This window comes from Euphorbia lathyris, chromosome 2 (genome assembly GCF_963576675.1).
Source record: "Euphorbia lathyris chromosome 2, ddEupLath1.1, whole genome shotgun sequence".
Lineage (NCBI taxonomy): Eukaryota > Viridiplantae > Streptophyta > Magnoliopsida > Malpighiales > Euphorbiaceae > Euphorbia > Euphorbia lathyris.
In genome coordinates this window covers 108696765-108713382 of record NC_088911.1, presented here as the reverse complement: position 1 = coordinate 108713382, position 16618 = coordinate 108696765, and the positions used below count along the sequence as shown (strand labels likewise).

Below are 16618 nucleotides of genomic sequence, written 5' to 3'. Positions count from 1 at the left end.
GTCTTTAGTTCGAATCGGTCCAGTGTTTTGGGGTAGTTTATATATCGGTTTAAGAGTATATATTAACGTATCGTTTCATTTTCTTTACATATTTTAGGATTGGACACGTATCATGGCAATTTGAAAACACGAATTGATTCATTCATCACACCAAAAATAGTAACGGGTAATCCTATGGCAACTTCTAAGGCTACTATATGCTGACACGACTGATCGCGGGACCTCACAAGACCGCACAAATTCGCCCCTAACGAATGGATGGGGACCCTTTGGTGCCTTACTGCAAGGGGGAACTTACACTAGCCTCTTTCGAGCGACGAATGGACTCTCAATAGAGGTTTCGCGGAAATTACCCAAAAGGTTTGCAATAATGCTTATGAATGCATACGAAAAGAAATAATACGATTCATCCCCGTTATGGGCTTAATACACGCCTTCCGGAATCAAATTTCTCGCTTCTCCAGTAGAGTCGCCACTTGGAGGTGACGCGGCCTCGCCCGGGCGGACCGGGGGGTGGACATCGTTGACGACAGATGCTGTGATTGGCGCCGAAAGCAACCAATCGCGAAATCAAGCTGCTCGGCAGGGCCGAAGCTCGGAGTATGGAAGAGTTGCCACCCACGAATAGGAAATGAACACCGATCCCTTGCGGGAGACCGGTGAGGGTTCGGGAAACTTAGGTATGAGCCGAGAAGGCTAGCTCCTTTCCAGAGAAAGGCTACTAGCCACCCCGACATCGTCCGGTTATGAACCACCGGCCTCCTACTTAGCATGTTAGGCGCTAACGGACTAATCGCATATTTCTTTAAGTTTAAAATTCGTTTGAAACCTTTTCTTTCTCGTTTTGAAAACCGTTTTGAGCATATATTATTGAAAGCCATATTAGTAAAGAATCACCCATTTATATGAATTTAGAGTATATGGAAGAAAGAGGGAGATAGAACGAATTGATTTATTTACAACGTGAATTGTGTCTTAAACCGTACATTCAATCTAAACTAATCTCATTCCCCGAAAAGAAAGTTTATTTACATGGTTCGTGCCTTAATCGCCGTTGGAACGATTTAGGCACGTTTCAAAACCCCGTGGATTTACATGATGTTCACTCGAATCGCCGTTGGAACGATTCGAGCATTTGAAAACGTGAAATAAGGAGTTTTAACAAAAAACGTGATTAAGCATACAAGTCCATTTATTTTTGTACAAAACCGTTTAGTTAGGAAAACGATTCAAAACTCCATTATTTACAAGGAAAATGATTTTAATTACAAGGTTCGCTTAATCTGTCGTTGGAGCGGATCAAGGTTTTAAAACGTGGGATTTTAGAAAGTCGTTTGAAATGGCAAAGAACTAAAAACCTTTTATTTACATTAAGAACATATAGAAACCTTTAGTTTAAATAAACAAATTGAAATCTCTTTTTGTGGTTTATTTTCCCTTTTTCACTCAATTAACTTCCATTTGATCATAATTACAACAACTAACAAATTAGACTCAAATTCACCCGACCAAAATACTTTTAAAACATATATATACAGGAAATTCCAAAGGAGAATAAATATACATATTTATATAAATATACATTGTGGTAAAAATAATAATACTTATAGATTAAAGATTAAGATAAGAAAGAATAATAATAATATATATACAAGAGTTATTAATAAGTAAAAAAAGGTAATAAATATACTACTAGATATAATATACTTGTATTCTAATTTAAAAACATGTAAAGATAATGGATAAAGCCATAATTAGAAAACTATATTTAACCCCAAAATAGTTTTTATACATAATAAATATTTAGAAAATAACCCTCCCCTAAACAATAATTAATCTAGTTTAAATGGTTTTTAAAGGAAACATATATATATACAAATAGCTTTACCAAAACCAAATTAATGTAAATTATACCCAAATGTACAAAATAAGTAAATACATAAATAATTATTAGTTAGATACCCAAAAATAATTTTAATAAATATACTACATAGTTATATACATGTATATACAAGTCCAAATGTCAAAAAGTTAGGAAAAAGGCTCAAAAGCGGGATTTTTAAGATTCCAGCAGCTTTACCGACGGAAAATCCGTCGGTAAAGCACCTTTAGTGACAGAAAACGGTAAATTACAGAATCAGTCCAATAGTTTCCAGATTTATTAAAATACTTTAAATCTAATCTATTCTATCATTTTGAGTCTCCGAACTACCCAAATCGGATCATAGTTTATAACGGAGACTCCTAAAACGATGTTTTATTTCAAAACGTTATTTGGAAATATTTTTAAAATCTATATTTATAACGTTTTAATCCCGAACTACCCTTAAATCGGGTCACGGTTCGTGTTGGGACTTTAAAACGAGATTTTTATTTCAAAACAAAACATTTATCTAATACGAGACGGGAATTAAATAAATACGGAATAAATAAATGTGATAAATAAATAACTTAAAGCAATAAAAACTATAAACTAAATAAATAAAGGAAATAAATAAATAAATAAAACGAGTCTAGTCCTCGGATGATACCTCAAGATCGGTATTGACGGCTTGATGCGGTTGATTCCACGAGTTATGATTTTTCGGTGTTTTTTCGTGTTTGGTAAAATATTCAAATTTTAGGAATTTTTAATTTTTTTCAGGAAAAAAATGTTTTTTCCCAAAAAAATTCACTTTCTCTCTCTAAAAAATGTTTTAGAGTGAGAAGCTCTAGAAAATCCCTCCTCCCTAAAATGCATGGGGATCCGTGCCTTTTTTATAGGCACGGATCCCAAAGTTGGACGTGCGCCCAGCGCAAGTTGGGCGTGTGCCTGACGCGGCTGGGCGCTCGCCCAACGCCGCTGGACGCTCTCCCCACGCCATCGGGCTCTCGCGAGTCGCCTATTTGCCGGTACGCAATTCTTCGGGATCCTTTCGTGGTTTTTTATTTTTTTTTATTTTTTATTATCGGAATCAACCGCTTTAACCGTCTGCTATGGGTTTTCGTCACAGGTCCTCCGACTCGGTGTCTACAGGTACTTAAAACCGAGGCATAGCTTCACCCAAGATCCGTGCGCAAAGAGGAGAGATTGTATGTGTCATTCCAATGGATGCATGCATCAATTTATGCATTCATGATTATCATTTTTTAGTCATATCTTGACCTCCTTCTTAATGAGTTTAATCGTATCCTCTTTCTCTAGAGAGTTTTGGGAACTAGTCTAACATCTTTAGAAGGTTTCTTAATGTTAGGTATACTTATCTTGGGAGGAATGTCCCTCATCTAATGATTCTTCCTAGTTACTATTGCTGGAAAGGACTGGTGGGGATCTGAAACAGTGACTTCTATTTTTTTTAGGTGTTTTGCTCTCTAGATTGTTTGTTATGTTCTGAGGGCCATGTTGAGCGAGAAATGTCTTTATATCTAGGGTATTTGTGGGTGTTGTGATGTCTGGTAGAGCATCGCACAAATTCTTGGTGGGATGATTGTTAGAATGCTGCATTAGTGGCCTGAAGTTGAGCTTAAACACACTCCATTTTGGCCACATGTTCGCACCTTATCTCATTTTTTTTTGTTTCTTGGACATTTTTCATATTGTAAATGAGTTTCCTAGTGATTCCACCGAGGAACTTCACCATTTTGGATCCAAAGAACACAAACATTCATCAAGGAGAGCTGGTGATCGGCTCTTGCACTCTGATGCCAAAGTCAATAAATATTCTAAAGAAGATAAAGTCAAGGAAATCAACAAAGAAGTGTTATAGGAAAGAGTAAGTACCTTTTAACTAACATTGGGGTCATTACGAGAAAGTGAGTCTCTTGTTTTAACTAGCTTTGTTTGGTTTGCGAGATTGGTAGTTAACCTGTCAACTTCTGGCGCGTGAGCGTTGTGTGCTCGATGTTTCTTGTGGGCAAGTTAGGGGTAATCGGCGGGATCATTCTTGATTGGTCAACGTGGACAAATGTGATCATCATTCTCATATATAGTATTCCATATAATAAAAAAAAAAGAAAATTAACTAAATAGAGAATAGTTACCAAATATATATTTTGTTGTAAAAGTAAGATGTTAATAATAAGATGAGACAATTCTTGAATGATAATACATCAAAAGAAAGATGAACTTTATTCCAAAAAAAAAAAGAAAAATGCATATCAATTTATATATGTTTTACTTTATTGTTTTTTTCTTTTTAGTCATTTCCATGTATTTTTATCGGATCTCTTCATCCATTTGAATTGTATTTGCTCTCTGTTATTCTTTCATTTATATCATTTTCGAATTTAGCAAGTGCGGAAACGGTTTATCTTATACGTGGATCAATATATCTACGTGGTTGCATCAAAAGAAAGGACTCAGATCCGAATGTTCGGAATGACCTAAATGCTGAAGACTGGATTGCATCTACTTTTCTGCAGATTTCGATTTACGATAAATATATGTTTTGTTGTTGTTTTGTGTTTTTTTATGCCTTTATGACATTTTTTGCTCTCTGTAATCGTTTTAGTCTCTTTATAGATCCTGTAAGAATTGATTTCTTACTGTTGTTTTCTTGTTGTACTTGTTGTGTTTTAATCTAATGAAGTTATAAACATTTTAATAAAAGAAAGAAATAAATGTATTATTTTCGAAGTATTGTATAATTTTTCTATCCGTGTAGCATTTTTTTTTTTCCTGAAGGGATCCGTTTAGCAGTTAAAATGTAAAAAGAAAAATTTCTTTATGCAAATGTAATTGCAAATGATTATCTTATTTTTTTTTTATGAAAAGTGGAAATTAATGTAAAAATTGTGTGTTGTCCTCACATTTGTCTTCTTTTATCATTCAGGAAAAATATCATACTGTACTTTTCGGAAAAAAAGAAAAATATCATACTGTAGACTGACTGGTCAGTGTGAAAACGTGAAAACAATCACTAAAGCAGCCGTGGCTATGATCTTCTACACTCCATAATCCTCAATCCATACCATAGAAAGCCAAAATCAAAACAACTTTCTCATTATTTGCTTACTTCCTTTAATAAACTATTATATTTACCTCCACAGCTTTCCATTTCTTTAATATATTTCATTTTTACACTTCCCTCTACTTTGACTGAACCCTAGGATCCTCTCTTCTGTTCAGCTTTCCGATCTCTTCAGGTGAATCGCCATCTCAATTTGCTAAAGTAACATTCATCTTGTTTTTCGTTTGCTGCTTGATAAAATGCTGGAAATGTATCGGAATTTCATGCCCTGTAGCATTTTTGGACTGTCAATCGTGAATCCTATATCCATCATCTGTTAGATACTGTTTTACTATTTTTAATATTTATTTCCTTCTATATTCGTCTATCTTTTTGTTTTTTTTTTCTATCGAAGAGGCGATTGTTATGATCATAATTGCTTGTTGCTGGAGTTTGAATGTGTCCTTTGTTTATAGGATATTTTTATTTACTATATTATCTTAAATCAGCGAGGTTTTTTTGTTATGGTTACTTGTAATCGTATTATTTTTATTTAACTATTGAATTGTATTTTATTTTGTTTTTATATCAGTGATGCCAAATTATATATGCTTGTTCTTTGTACTTTGTATTTCGGAAAAAAAAAGGTTACTGAATAACTTCGTGGACTTTGTGCAGATTAATTGACTACGTTATACAATCATGGCAAGGAAGATGCTTATTGATGGAGACCTTAATCAATCTAATGAACAAGAGACGCAATATGATTTCGATTTGTTTGTTATAGGAGCTGGAAGTGGCGGTGTTCGCGCTTCTAGGTTTTCAGCTAACTACGGAGCTAAGGTATATCGCTTTCTTAGCATTTGCAGTGTAGAAAAGGAAAAAAGTTAAAATGAAATATTCAGGTGGCTGACGGAAATCCTTGCTGATATGCTATCATTAAGGTTTAAGAAGTAATTCGTTATGATAAGATATTTTAAATATGTTACTTTTTCTTTTTAAAAAAAATGCAAAATAGATTCCTTGAGATACTTATATATGAACAATTTGAATATAATGCTTAATTGTGCAGCTTGCACTCGCCAATTGCATGACAATAATTAAAACTGCCTAGTGAACTTTTTCCAGTTAGCTATAAGTATTCATTAGAAGGTTGCAAATGTAAATTTTTATTTTGTTATGCATTCTTTATAAATGTATAGATCGACTAGTGTTGCTTTTTGCAAACTACATCATTTGAATCGTTGCCCAAATAAAATTGAAATTCTGTTGACGAAAAAGTGAATGCCCTGACAGTGATGCTGAAATGTTTGCGTTTATCCATTGTGACCTTCCTGTAATTAATTGTGCTTCTATTTTTTTTTAAGCTCAATGTATTAATCAATTCCTCTGCTCAGCAAACGATTGAAGTTAGTTTATCTCTAACTGCTTTCCGGCATGTTTACAGGTTGGGATTTGTGAACTACCCTTTCATCCAGTCAGCTCAGATACACTTGGAGGAGTTGGTGGGACGTAAGTTCATGCAGGCCTTAAAAATAATATTTGTAATGAGTTAAATATAGTTACTCATGAGTAATACAGCGAGATAGTTGTTGGGAAAATTTGAAGTTGGTGAACTTCTAGTAATGATATCTTGATGATAATTTGTCTGAGTGCCATATGAAGCATACTCAAGCCTTAACTTCAGATACTGTTCTTAATTATGACTGTCATGGTTTTGCTTGATACTTAATTAATCATGGATTTTCTTATAGCTATATTCTCTGAATCATATATGCCTGCAAGCCTTAACTTCTGTTGTTGCTTCTGTAGTTGTGTTCTTCGCGGTTGTGTTCCCAAGAAGATTTTAGTGTATGGAGCTTGTTATGGAGGTGAACTTGAGGTGAGAATGCTGAGTCTTAAATTCAGTTGCATAAGCAGATGAACGTTTAGTTGAGTGTTTCAGTAAATGGTTGGTTATCTCTCCACCAACCTGTGTTGCATTGGATAGTACTTTTATATGTTCTGAACCTGAAACAATTCTGAATTTACTACCTCTTTTCATTTAGCAACGTAACCTTGCGGTTTAAGTCTGGCTTGTTAGAGATTAATATAAGATCTATGATTGGGCCTTAACTATCAGCTTGAGCTTTTAGTTCAATTGGTTCTATGACATGGTATCAGGTCCTCTTGGACCAAACGGTCGAGGGTTAGAGTCCTGGCAACCTCATTAATTTGTGGAATTAAAAACACATGGTGGGATGTATGTCAGAGATTAATATAAGATCTATGATTGAGCCTTAACTATTAGCTTGAGCTTTTAGTTCAAAATTGGTTCCATGACATGGCTTATTTCATTGGAAGTACCTATCCATATTTTAAATTGATTATTCTGAATTTTGGTCTTGAAATTTGTTGACAATTCTTGAAAGGTAAGATTGATGTTCACAATTTGAGCAATTTAGAAAATTTCGCATACATTTTTTGAATAGGATCCTTTTAACTTAGAGATAAATGCTTCTGCATGGATGGATTACAGTTTTGCTTATATGTTAGATCATTCATGGTGTTTTTTCTTGGGTTATTGTATGTTCTAGTCTTTCTTTAGTTTTTATGATGAATGTTGTTGGTATGACTGCTAATGTTAAATGATCTTTTGTATGATGATTTTGCAGGATGCTAGGAATTATGGGTGGGAAATAAATGAACATGTGGAATTCAACTGGAAAAAGCTGTTGCAAAGGAAGGTAGGTGGATTGATTACTTTATGATTGATGGCAATAGTGACCTTGTGAACTTTCATTTTTTTATATATATTTTTTAAATTTTGGGCAAGAAAGCATAATTTTATTTTTGTGGGCTGTCAGATATTAATATGAAGTGGACCTTTAACTACAAGCTTAAGCTTTTAGTTCAAATGGTTCCATGACATGGTATCAGAGCCAGGTTGACCAAGTGGTCTAGGTTTCGATTCCTGGCAGCCCCATTTGGTGACTGCTTCGGTATATTTATATTCTCTATCCATTTGTCAAATTTGCAGACTGATGAAATAACCAGGTTAAATGGCATTTACAAGCGGTTATTGTCTAATGCTGGGGTTAAACTATTTGAAGGAGCAGGAAAGATTGTTGGTCCTAATGAAGTTGAGGTGACACAGCTAGATGGCACTAAATTAAGCTACACAGCAAAGCACATACTTATTTCCACTGGAAGTAGAGCTCAACGCCCTCCTATTCCTGGACAGGTGATTTGTTGGTTCTCTTCATGCATGATTGGGAGTTGGTGGATGGTGAATTCATGGCCAAATCAAATTCAAGTAGTTTATACTTCTGATTATAATATATTGTTGATTTTAGGCATCTTTTAAAGGTGCGTTCTTTTGGCAGTCTAGAGGGAACTTTTTTCGAATTATTAAAGATAGTCGGGGTGAATTGTCAGCGGAGTTCTGGACTTACATACAGTCACAGTCGTTCCATTACTTTTCATGCCAAAAGAATTACAAATTTGCAATTACATGTTCTTTGATCAGCTTGTTATTATTAGATGCAAATTCAACACATACTGAGTTTCTAATGCATATTCCTAAATTGATTACGTGGGCACATGTGCATGTATTTGTGTAGATGTTGAGTTGAAATCTATATTTTATGTATCTTGTTTTATTACAAGGATAAATCATATGCAGCCTTACCTATTTTTTTTTTTTATCAGTTTGTAATGCTTAAGCTGTATTCAACATTCATCTTTTCTTCGATTCATTATTCATTGTATTTATCTTATTTCATTGATTATTAAGGAGCTTGCAATAACCTCTGATGAAGCATTGAGTCTGGAAGATCTGCCTAAGCGTGTTGTGATACTTGGTGGAGGGTAAAGCTTTACCTCTTAAATGTGATATCCATTAACTTTTGTTTGCACATCTTGCCAATGACGTTGATCCCATTAATTAGGTATATTGCTGTTGAGTTTGCTTCAATATGGCGCGGCATGGGTGCTACTGTGGACCTAGTTTTCAGAAAGGAGCTTCCATTGAGGTGTTTGATCTTTTTATGTCAATTATGTCCTCCCAAAGTGCTGTTTAACTTGCAAATCTGCCACTTCCTTTCCTTTTTAATGCTAGTTGTTAACTAGACAAATTTTATTTTCCTTATTATGTGTAGAGATTTGTGTTCAGTAACGGCTTATCCATTTTGCTCTTTCGTGAAATAAGGAGTTTCCTCTGTTTTTTTTTTATTCTTTGGGTTTTATTATTGTTCAACTTCAATGGCTTTTTAATGCCTTGATCAATGCAGAGGTTTTGATGATGAAATGAGGGCAGTAGTTGCAAGGAATCTAGAAGGAAGGGGAATAAATTTGCATCCTAGGACAAGTTTGACTCAGGTACTGGGAATATCTTGGAGTTTCCCATCTATGCTAACTTCTGATTTCATTTTGCATGTTCCATCTTTAGCAATGTGTTGTATTTTCAATTTCCATTTGAGAGTCATGAGATTGATTTGCAATTGACCCTTTGCTAATCATGTGCCTGTAAATACAGTTGGTTAAAACAGAGGATGGCATAAAAGTAACTACAGATCATGGAGTAGATATCTTGGCAGATGTTGTACTCTTTGCAACTGGTAATTTCAGTACATGTTAATGTGCATTTACATTCAAGCGAGGTCATTTAAAGTAGCTCCCATTTAGGCAACATTTTCAAAACTGCATTTCTACCTGTGCAGGCTAAAATAAATTCGTATTGTAAAATCAGGTTGTAAAACACAAGCTTGGAGGTGTATCAAACAGGGACAGATTGATAAAAAAAGGGCCATTAGCCTGAATGTGTCTTAATTGGTTTGGTTCTCTAGCAGATGATATTGAAAAGGAATAATATTAAAAAAATATAAAAGGCAAAAAAATAATATGTGAAGAAAGCAATGGATAATAGAAAAATTAAAAATTATTAGAAAAAAGTAAGTAAACCGCATTGATGTTCAAAGAAATCATCTTCTGTTTTTGGTTTTCTTATGTGTGCCCTCCACACCTTATTTAGTCTCTAGTGTTGTGCCTCTGTTTATTTTTCCGCTATTTGTTAATTTATCGATCCTTTCTTCCTTAACATGTATTTGCACACTTCTTTAGTTATTTTTGGGTTAATTACACCCATAGTCCTCCAACTATTGGAAATTGAATGAAATTGCTATAACTATTTATTTGGTAACAAGAAACCTCTTGCTGTTTGACTTTTGTTTTTTCTGTTGTTATTTTGATCGGAAATCAACAAATCCATTTTCCAGGTATGCCACTTGGATTCCATGTCAACACGCTTTTTAACCACATGGGAAATAAAAGAAGGGAAAAGTAAAAAAAGAGAAAGAGCCTTGTGGTTTCATACTTTGACACTTCAAGGACCGTAATTTTTCTTTTTTTTTTTTGGTGATAAAATGGGAGTTGTGTTTTCAATGTTAGCAAAATGAGGAATTTTTGGTAATATTGCTAAAGTTGATGATGGTGCGGAGGACATATTTGTCAAATCAATATTTTCTTATGTAATAGCCAAGATGAAATTCATTTTATGCTCTCAGTTGAAGGAATTTTCCAGTAAAGATGGCAACTTGAAGTGGTTTGGGATTTTTACTGAAATAGTGAAATGGAATTTTCCAGTCTTAGGAGCGGCCTCTTGCCAATTAAATTGGCAAGGGAAGGCTTGCCCCCAATACACCCTTGTGGTGGGACCCCTCCCCGGACCCTCGCTCAGCGGGGACGCGTAATGCGACCGGGCCGCCCTTTTTTTTTTTTTTTTAGTGAAATGGAATATCTAGGCAAAGAAAAGTGATTAGACAAAAATGTCCTCTGACTTTAACAGTGTTCCTAATTGTTTTTTGCTAACTCTGGAAACACACACACACCATTTCCTCTAAAAAAATTTCACTTCTTAAAGTGTAAAAGCGCAAAATTTTAGTTTTTTTTTTTTGAACTTCTCTCATAAAAAATGACAATTTTTTTTTCTTCTTGCGCCGGTAATCCTTGTGTCAGAAGAGTAGTGACTTGAGACCCACGTGGCATCTCCGGAAAAGGGTGTCCTGATTTTCACTCCAAGTACAAGAAAAGTCAAACAGCTAGAGATTTCTTGTAAAAATTTAAAATGATATCGAAATTTTGTTCCTTTCTGATAGTTGGATGACTGTGTGTAATTAACCCTACTTCTTGTTAAGCTCTTTTGCTATTGGTCAAAAAGGAAAATAGTTTCCTCTCCATTGTCGAATGCATGACCTCCTCCCATTTTCATATTAAGACACTCTATTGGAAGCACTGGAATGGATGCGTATGGTGTAATATTCTGGTTCAATACCATGTACATGCATTTTAAAGCCCTAAGGCTAAGACTGAAAGAGTTTTGTGTTGGGCCAAAGCAAACAATATACACATGGTATTGGACCAAGTTGTTACAATTGGTATGGGAGCGACCCTCCACGTATGATATGTTGGTCCTGGGACGAACCAAGTGTAAGCTGGTGAGCTTGTAACCACATGGTCCAGAGTGGGTGGCGTTGGGATGGAGGGCCTGAGGAGGAGTGGCCCTAGGGAATGGCGATGGGACAAGAATGAATTGAATCCCATATCGGAAATTGGAAGGGAGTGACTGAAGTATACTATTTTAAGCACTGCTAATCCGCATTCTACCAAGTTTAGATTTTTCACTGGTTTTAATCTCTGTGATGCTTAAGTTTGGGTTTGATATTATTTTCATTTTTCGATCATTTCTTACTGTAGTGGTTTCAATGTGTTGCAGGTCGGGCACCCTATACAAAGCTGTTAAATTTGGACTCAGCAGGCGTGGAGGTTGATAGGACAGGAGCTATTAAGGTTAGCTTTTTCCTGTTATCTTTTATCCTTTAGGGAACAAATCAGGTTTAAGATTTCGAACAGATCATTTGCATTTTCTTCCAACATCTTTTACTTTCTATCTTATAAATTTATAGTGTTGTGCACAAAGAGAAGTTGTGAATTCGAGCTTTTGTTTTTGTCTTGTAGTCATGTTCTTTATTGTCACCTAGTCCACACTTGGCTGGTAATTTTAGGGTGTCTTTTTTAAGCCATTGATAATAAGGACTGTTCACTCTGCTTTATCTGGACCCATTGCTCGAGGACCTGAAATGAGGCACTGTAATTCTGTATAAAAAGCCTTTCATCTATAAACGTCATGTATCTTCTTTATTTTAGAAACGTCCCTTTGTGGTAGTGGTAAGCTGGGCATGTGTTTATGATATCATGATTTGCAAGTCTACAAGGAAGTGGTGAGATCTCAAACCAGTTTTTAGAGGGATATTTCATCTTCACCAGTCACCACCATAATTAAAAAAACCCAAGGCAACACAGTCCTTTGCTAATATGTTGAAATTCATATCAGTTGTTATGTATGTCTGCCAGTCCTAGTGGAAGCAACAAAACTGTATGGGAATCCAATGTATACTTGGTTTTAGTGTTTTTGTTTTTAACATCTTTTTAGTATACATGCAAGCTATTCTGCCCCACCTGTAGTGGCATTGCAAACTTGCACGTGTGCCATTCCTTGTGGAGTACTCTTTTTATCTGCTGGTTATATATTATCTTATTCACTTCCTTTTTCAGGTTGATGAGTTCTCCCGCACCAATGTGCCTAGCATATGGGCAATCGGTGATGTTACAAATCGAATGAATCTTACCCCTATTGCCTTAATGGAAGGAACATGCTTTGCAGTATGTGTTTCGATAGATGTCTTCTTTCTTTATCAAGTTACCTATCAATTTATGTGATTCATGCCAATAACATAAATTTCTTATGATATTCGATTTCCTGTGTGCAGAAAACTGTTTTTGGTGGGCAACCTACTAAACCTGACTACAAAGATGTCCCATATGCTGTATTTAGGTAAAAAGTTGCACTGTTTTGAAAACTTTTACAACTTTCTTTTTGTGTTCTTATTCTTTGCTGCAATCACATCGAACGTGTTTTGGAACATCTTTTTATCTTCGACTTGCATTTTGCTTCTATTTATTTCTATGGTCGTCGTTGTTATGAGAAAGCATCTGAGAGTTGAATCTATATAACTCTTTAGGAATCTTGAAGTGCCTAGGCACTCTAATGGGTACTTGGTGTTATAAGGGCTGCTACATGCAACAAGTTGGAATTTCTTAACAACAAAACTTATACCGTGACTAAGATGAGACGGCTGAAATTGAGATGTTTGAGTATTTGTAATAAAGATGTTGATGTCTTTGTAGTAATAGAGGAAGAGTTCTATGATTTAGACTTGTATGATTGATATCATTCCTTGATATATATTTTAAGGCTTTATTAATACGATCAGTTAGTAAGGCTGTCTTTTCTGATGAAGAAGTATGAAGTTACTATCATTTGGATGACATGTTTTTGCCTTGTTTTCCATAGATGAATTTCAGACTATGGGAGATCTATTTTGTCCCATTTTCATAATTTCATGTACTTGTTCCATCCTATTGTGCCTTTGCCCCTGTAGCTTGTTAATGCATGTGCTGTGTTTGCATTTGTGGGCTCAAATCGATTCATACCATTGGTGCTTAATCACAACTAAGCTGATCGTTTTATTGAAACTATCTCTTGTATGTTTAAATTTGGAGAGCATGCAAAAGTTTTGCTTTTTTGGCTATTTCTTTCAATTTTTAGCTTGTTCGCAACTAGTTAACATTCCATTTACTGCTTACAGCATTCCGCCATTGTCCGTGGTAGGCCTTAGTGAAGAGCAGGCAATAGAGCAAGGAAAAAGTGATGTATTGGTTTTCACTTCATCCTTCAACCCTATGAAGAATACTATCTCTGGGTATGTATTTGCTATAGTAAATTTTTGTCAATAAATATGTTATAATAATCTGAAAGAATAGCATAGGGTTGGTGTGCAACTCTCTGAATATTGCATAGATGACAAGTATAAAGAAACAAAGATCTAAACTGAAAACTCTTCATTTGTAAAGATAATTTGCTAGCTTTCACTGTGAAGACATGCAGAGATTTGGTTAGGAGATCTCAGACCAGATCAGTATTGTTATACCAATTTAAGATTATCCTAGCCAATGTCATCGACAGATCACAATTTGGTACCTAAGATGTTTGTATGATTTAGAAGAGCATTCCTCAGTTAATTTTGAACTCCTAACTATAATTATGTACTGCATCTATGTATGTTTCGTATGGATCATGTCACATCTGATATGTATAAGAGCTCTTAAGCGCTGTTTTTGCTTTTAGACGGCAAGAAAAGACGGTGATGAAACTTCTTGTTGATTCTGAGACGGATAAAGTTCTTGGAGCTTCCATGTGTGGGCCAGATGCTCCTGAAGTTATACAGGTATTTTTATTCCTTCGCAATTCAGTTTTGTGGTTGGTTTTGATAAAATAAAATCAAGCATGCGATTCCTTCTCTTTTGATATTCTTTTTTGGAATTATCTTTTTTTCTTCAAATATAATTTTTAGAATAAACTTTACTAGTAGTAGTAGTGTAACGTGAAGAAACTGAAACAATTTCCATCCCTTTTTATGTGTTTTATGGCAAATTAATGGAAATAATTTGTTGAATTAATATGAAGATTATGTCGCCTTCTCATTATTGTTTTCAAATATTTGTCGTGTTTTTGGAATGATTGAAGCTTATTTTAGCTATCACGGATATTTGTAACTAAGGTGCCACAAATCTCTTATTTCAATGTCCGCTACTCCTTTACGAGCGGTACTCTTTAGATGTTTATAAATTTGAAATTTTTCAGTGGCTCTCCTTTAAATTTGAAATGTTTACAAGTTTGAGTTTTCATATATAAATGATGTGGATCGGGCACGATAACTGAAAACAGTATTCATTTGGTAATTAACATGTGAGCATCCAGAATTCCAACTTATGATGCTCAAATCTCATACTCAATATCGTGATGGAGAACACCTAAGTCTTCAAACATACTGCCCATATTTTGTTAATTATGCTTTCTCTTTCTGATAATCGTTTTGTATTCGGTTTAGGGAATTGCTGTTGCATTGAAATGTGGAGCAACAAAGGCCCAATTTGACAGCACAGTAAGCATTTCTTTTTGTATAACATTCCTGACTGTTGTGGACGAGTAATGCAAAAATTTCTTCCACTATTGAACATATTTTTGCAATCTGTTCTGTTAAAAAAAGTCCTTGTACCCAAACCCCTACAACTATTTCACATATATCTGCAAGCTTTTTGTTAAAATAGAAAATTCTTCATAACCGCTAGTGGGTTACTAAGGCAGTGCTGGTAAAATACCTGCAGGTGGGAATACACCCTTCTGCCGCAGAGGAATTTGTGACCATGCGCACGGCGACGAGGACCGTTTCTGCTAGCAACAAACCGAAGACAAACCTATGAAGCATATGAGAAAAATAAGATAAAATTCCATGTGATGATTAAAATTGTATTGTTGAAAGCAAGCATTTTCTTTTCTCAAAGGTAACGTAACTATCTTGCTTTTTATGAAAAAGAAAAAAAAATCATTCAATTCAAGAGCTGCTGTCATCAGTTCACTTTCCCAAATAAAGCGTTTTACGGCTCTATACATGGAAGATAGTTTGGATGCTTTGGATATATTGTATTTGTTTCTTTGAATAGTGTTACATCATTAATATTGCCTTTCTAAAAAACACATTTTTAAATGGAAGATTAGTTTGGCTTAATGGCTGCATTTAATATTTCCAGCTTGTTCTGCTGATGTAGGTCTGGAATTGTGTTGTGAGTCGTGACTGCCATCTTTCTGTGTTGATGTTAGTCTCTTTGATGCGTTTATACAGGTTGCTCAAATAACAGCTGACTAGGCGTTCTTTGAAATTTAAGATAGCTACGAGTAGACTTAAGATACAACGACAATTTACTCATACTCCATTGTTCATTTGACATGATTATCATTTTTATATTAATCATTTGACATGATTATCATTTTTATATTAATCTCCGTTGAGATAAATTCTCTGTAGGAATGGATAATCCCTAGTCTATTTGTAACTCTAATTGTGCCTTCCACTCTTGTTAAAAAAAAAAAAAAAACCAATGTTACCCTAAATGTTTGAAAAAAAAAAACTCAATTGATGGTTGTCCCTAATTTTTATTTTCCGTGGAAAAATTTATTTGTATATGTTAGCATGGTTATTTTACATGTCAATCAAAAGATTTTTTTAATCTAAATTTTCCTTTAGGCTCCAAACAAAGAGTATAAAATAACCATATAGAATACTATCAATTGATTTTCATTTCCTATTTTTCCTTTTTTAGATTTTAATAATACGCTCCTAAGCTTATTTTATTGCAAAACATCAGTATATAACAATTGTAATAATTAAAAGCAGTTTAAGTGAAAATGCGTAAGTTATAGCCAATCAATATTTTTGAAGTCAATATGTTAAAACTAATTTCGAATTTTAGGTTGAAAGTATTTTAAAGAGGGGACTCAAAATTCTCTCAATCAAATGATTTTTTTATTATTAATATTATTTTTGATAGAAAGAGCACATTAAACTCAAGAAATGGAGGAATCTCTAATTACCAATGTTAGAAACACGAGGAGGCGCAATCAAAAGGGTGTTGTTATACCTAGCCTCAAATTTCCACCTCTAGCCCCGTGAAAGGACGAAAATGCCCTTTTATGAGTTAAGGGTGGGAAAATGCTATTTTTTTGCTCTCCTGACATGCGGGCGTATGGTTATCAC

At 34.6% G+C, this 16618-nt stretch overlaps 1 protein-coding gene across 3 annotated transcripts; it reads left to right on the top strand.

Annotated features, from left to right (window-relative positions):
- Positions 1-4860: 4860 nt before the first annotated feature.
- LOC136219384 (glutathione reductase, cytosolic) lies at positions 4861-15863 on the top strand. Of its 3 annotated transcripts, none has more exons than XR_010684137.1 (18): positions 4861-5124; positions 5607-5771; positions 6376-6440; positions 6741-6810; positions 7583-7654; positions 7948-8151; positions 8704-8777; positions 8858-8941; positions 9200-9287; positions 9445-9526; positions 11680-11753; positions 12519-12626; positions 12734-12798; positions 13613-13726; positions 14152-14251; positions 14915-14968; positions 15192-15368; positions 15707-15863. XR_010684137.1 is itself a non-coding variant. In XM_066006781.1 (17 exons), exons 2-17 carry the CDS (start codon positions 5631-5633, stop codon positions 15285-15287), a joined length of 1491 nt encoding a protein of 496 aa, XP_065862853.1. In that variant the 5' UTR covers positions 4861-5124; positions 5607-5630; the 3' UTR covers positions 15288-15600. The 3 variants fall into 3 exon arrangements, 1 of the variants encoding a protein (XP_065862853.1); XR_010684138.1 differs by having other exon boundaries at positions 15633-15863; XM_066006781.1 differs by lacking the exon at positions 15707-15863 and having other exon boundaries at positions 15192-15600.
- The last annotated feature ends 755 nt before the right edge of the window (positions 15864-16618 follow it).

Bases quoted from the DNA above. Each gene is read 5' to 3' on its own strand.
- LOC136219384 (XM_066006781.1), top strand. From the start codon at position 5,631: ATGGCAAGGAAGATGCTTATTGATGGAGACCTTAATCAATCTAATGAA. The intron at 7,655-7,947 runs GTAGGTGGATTG...TCAAATTTGCAG, and splicing joins AAAAGCTGTTGCAAAGGAAG to ACTGATGAAATAACCAGGTT. The intron at 13,727-14,151 runs GTATGTATTTGC...TTTTGCTTTTAG, and splicing joins ATGAAGAATACTATCTCTGG to ACGGCAAGAAAAGACGGTGA.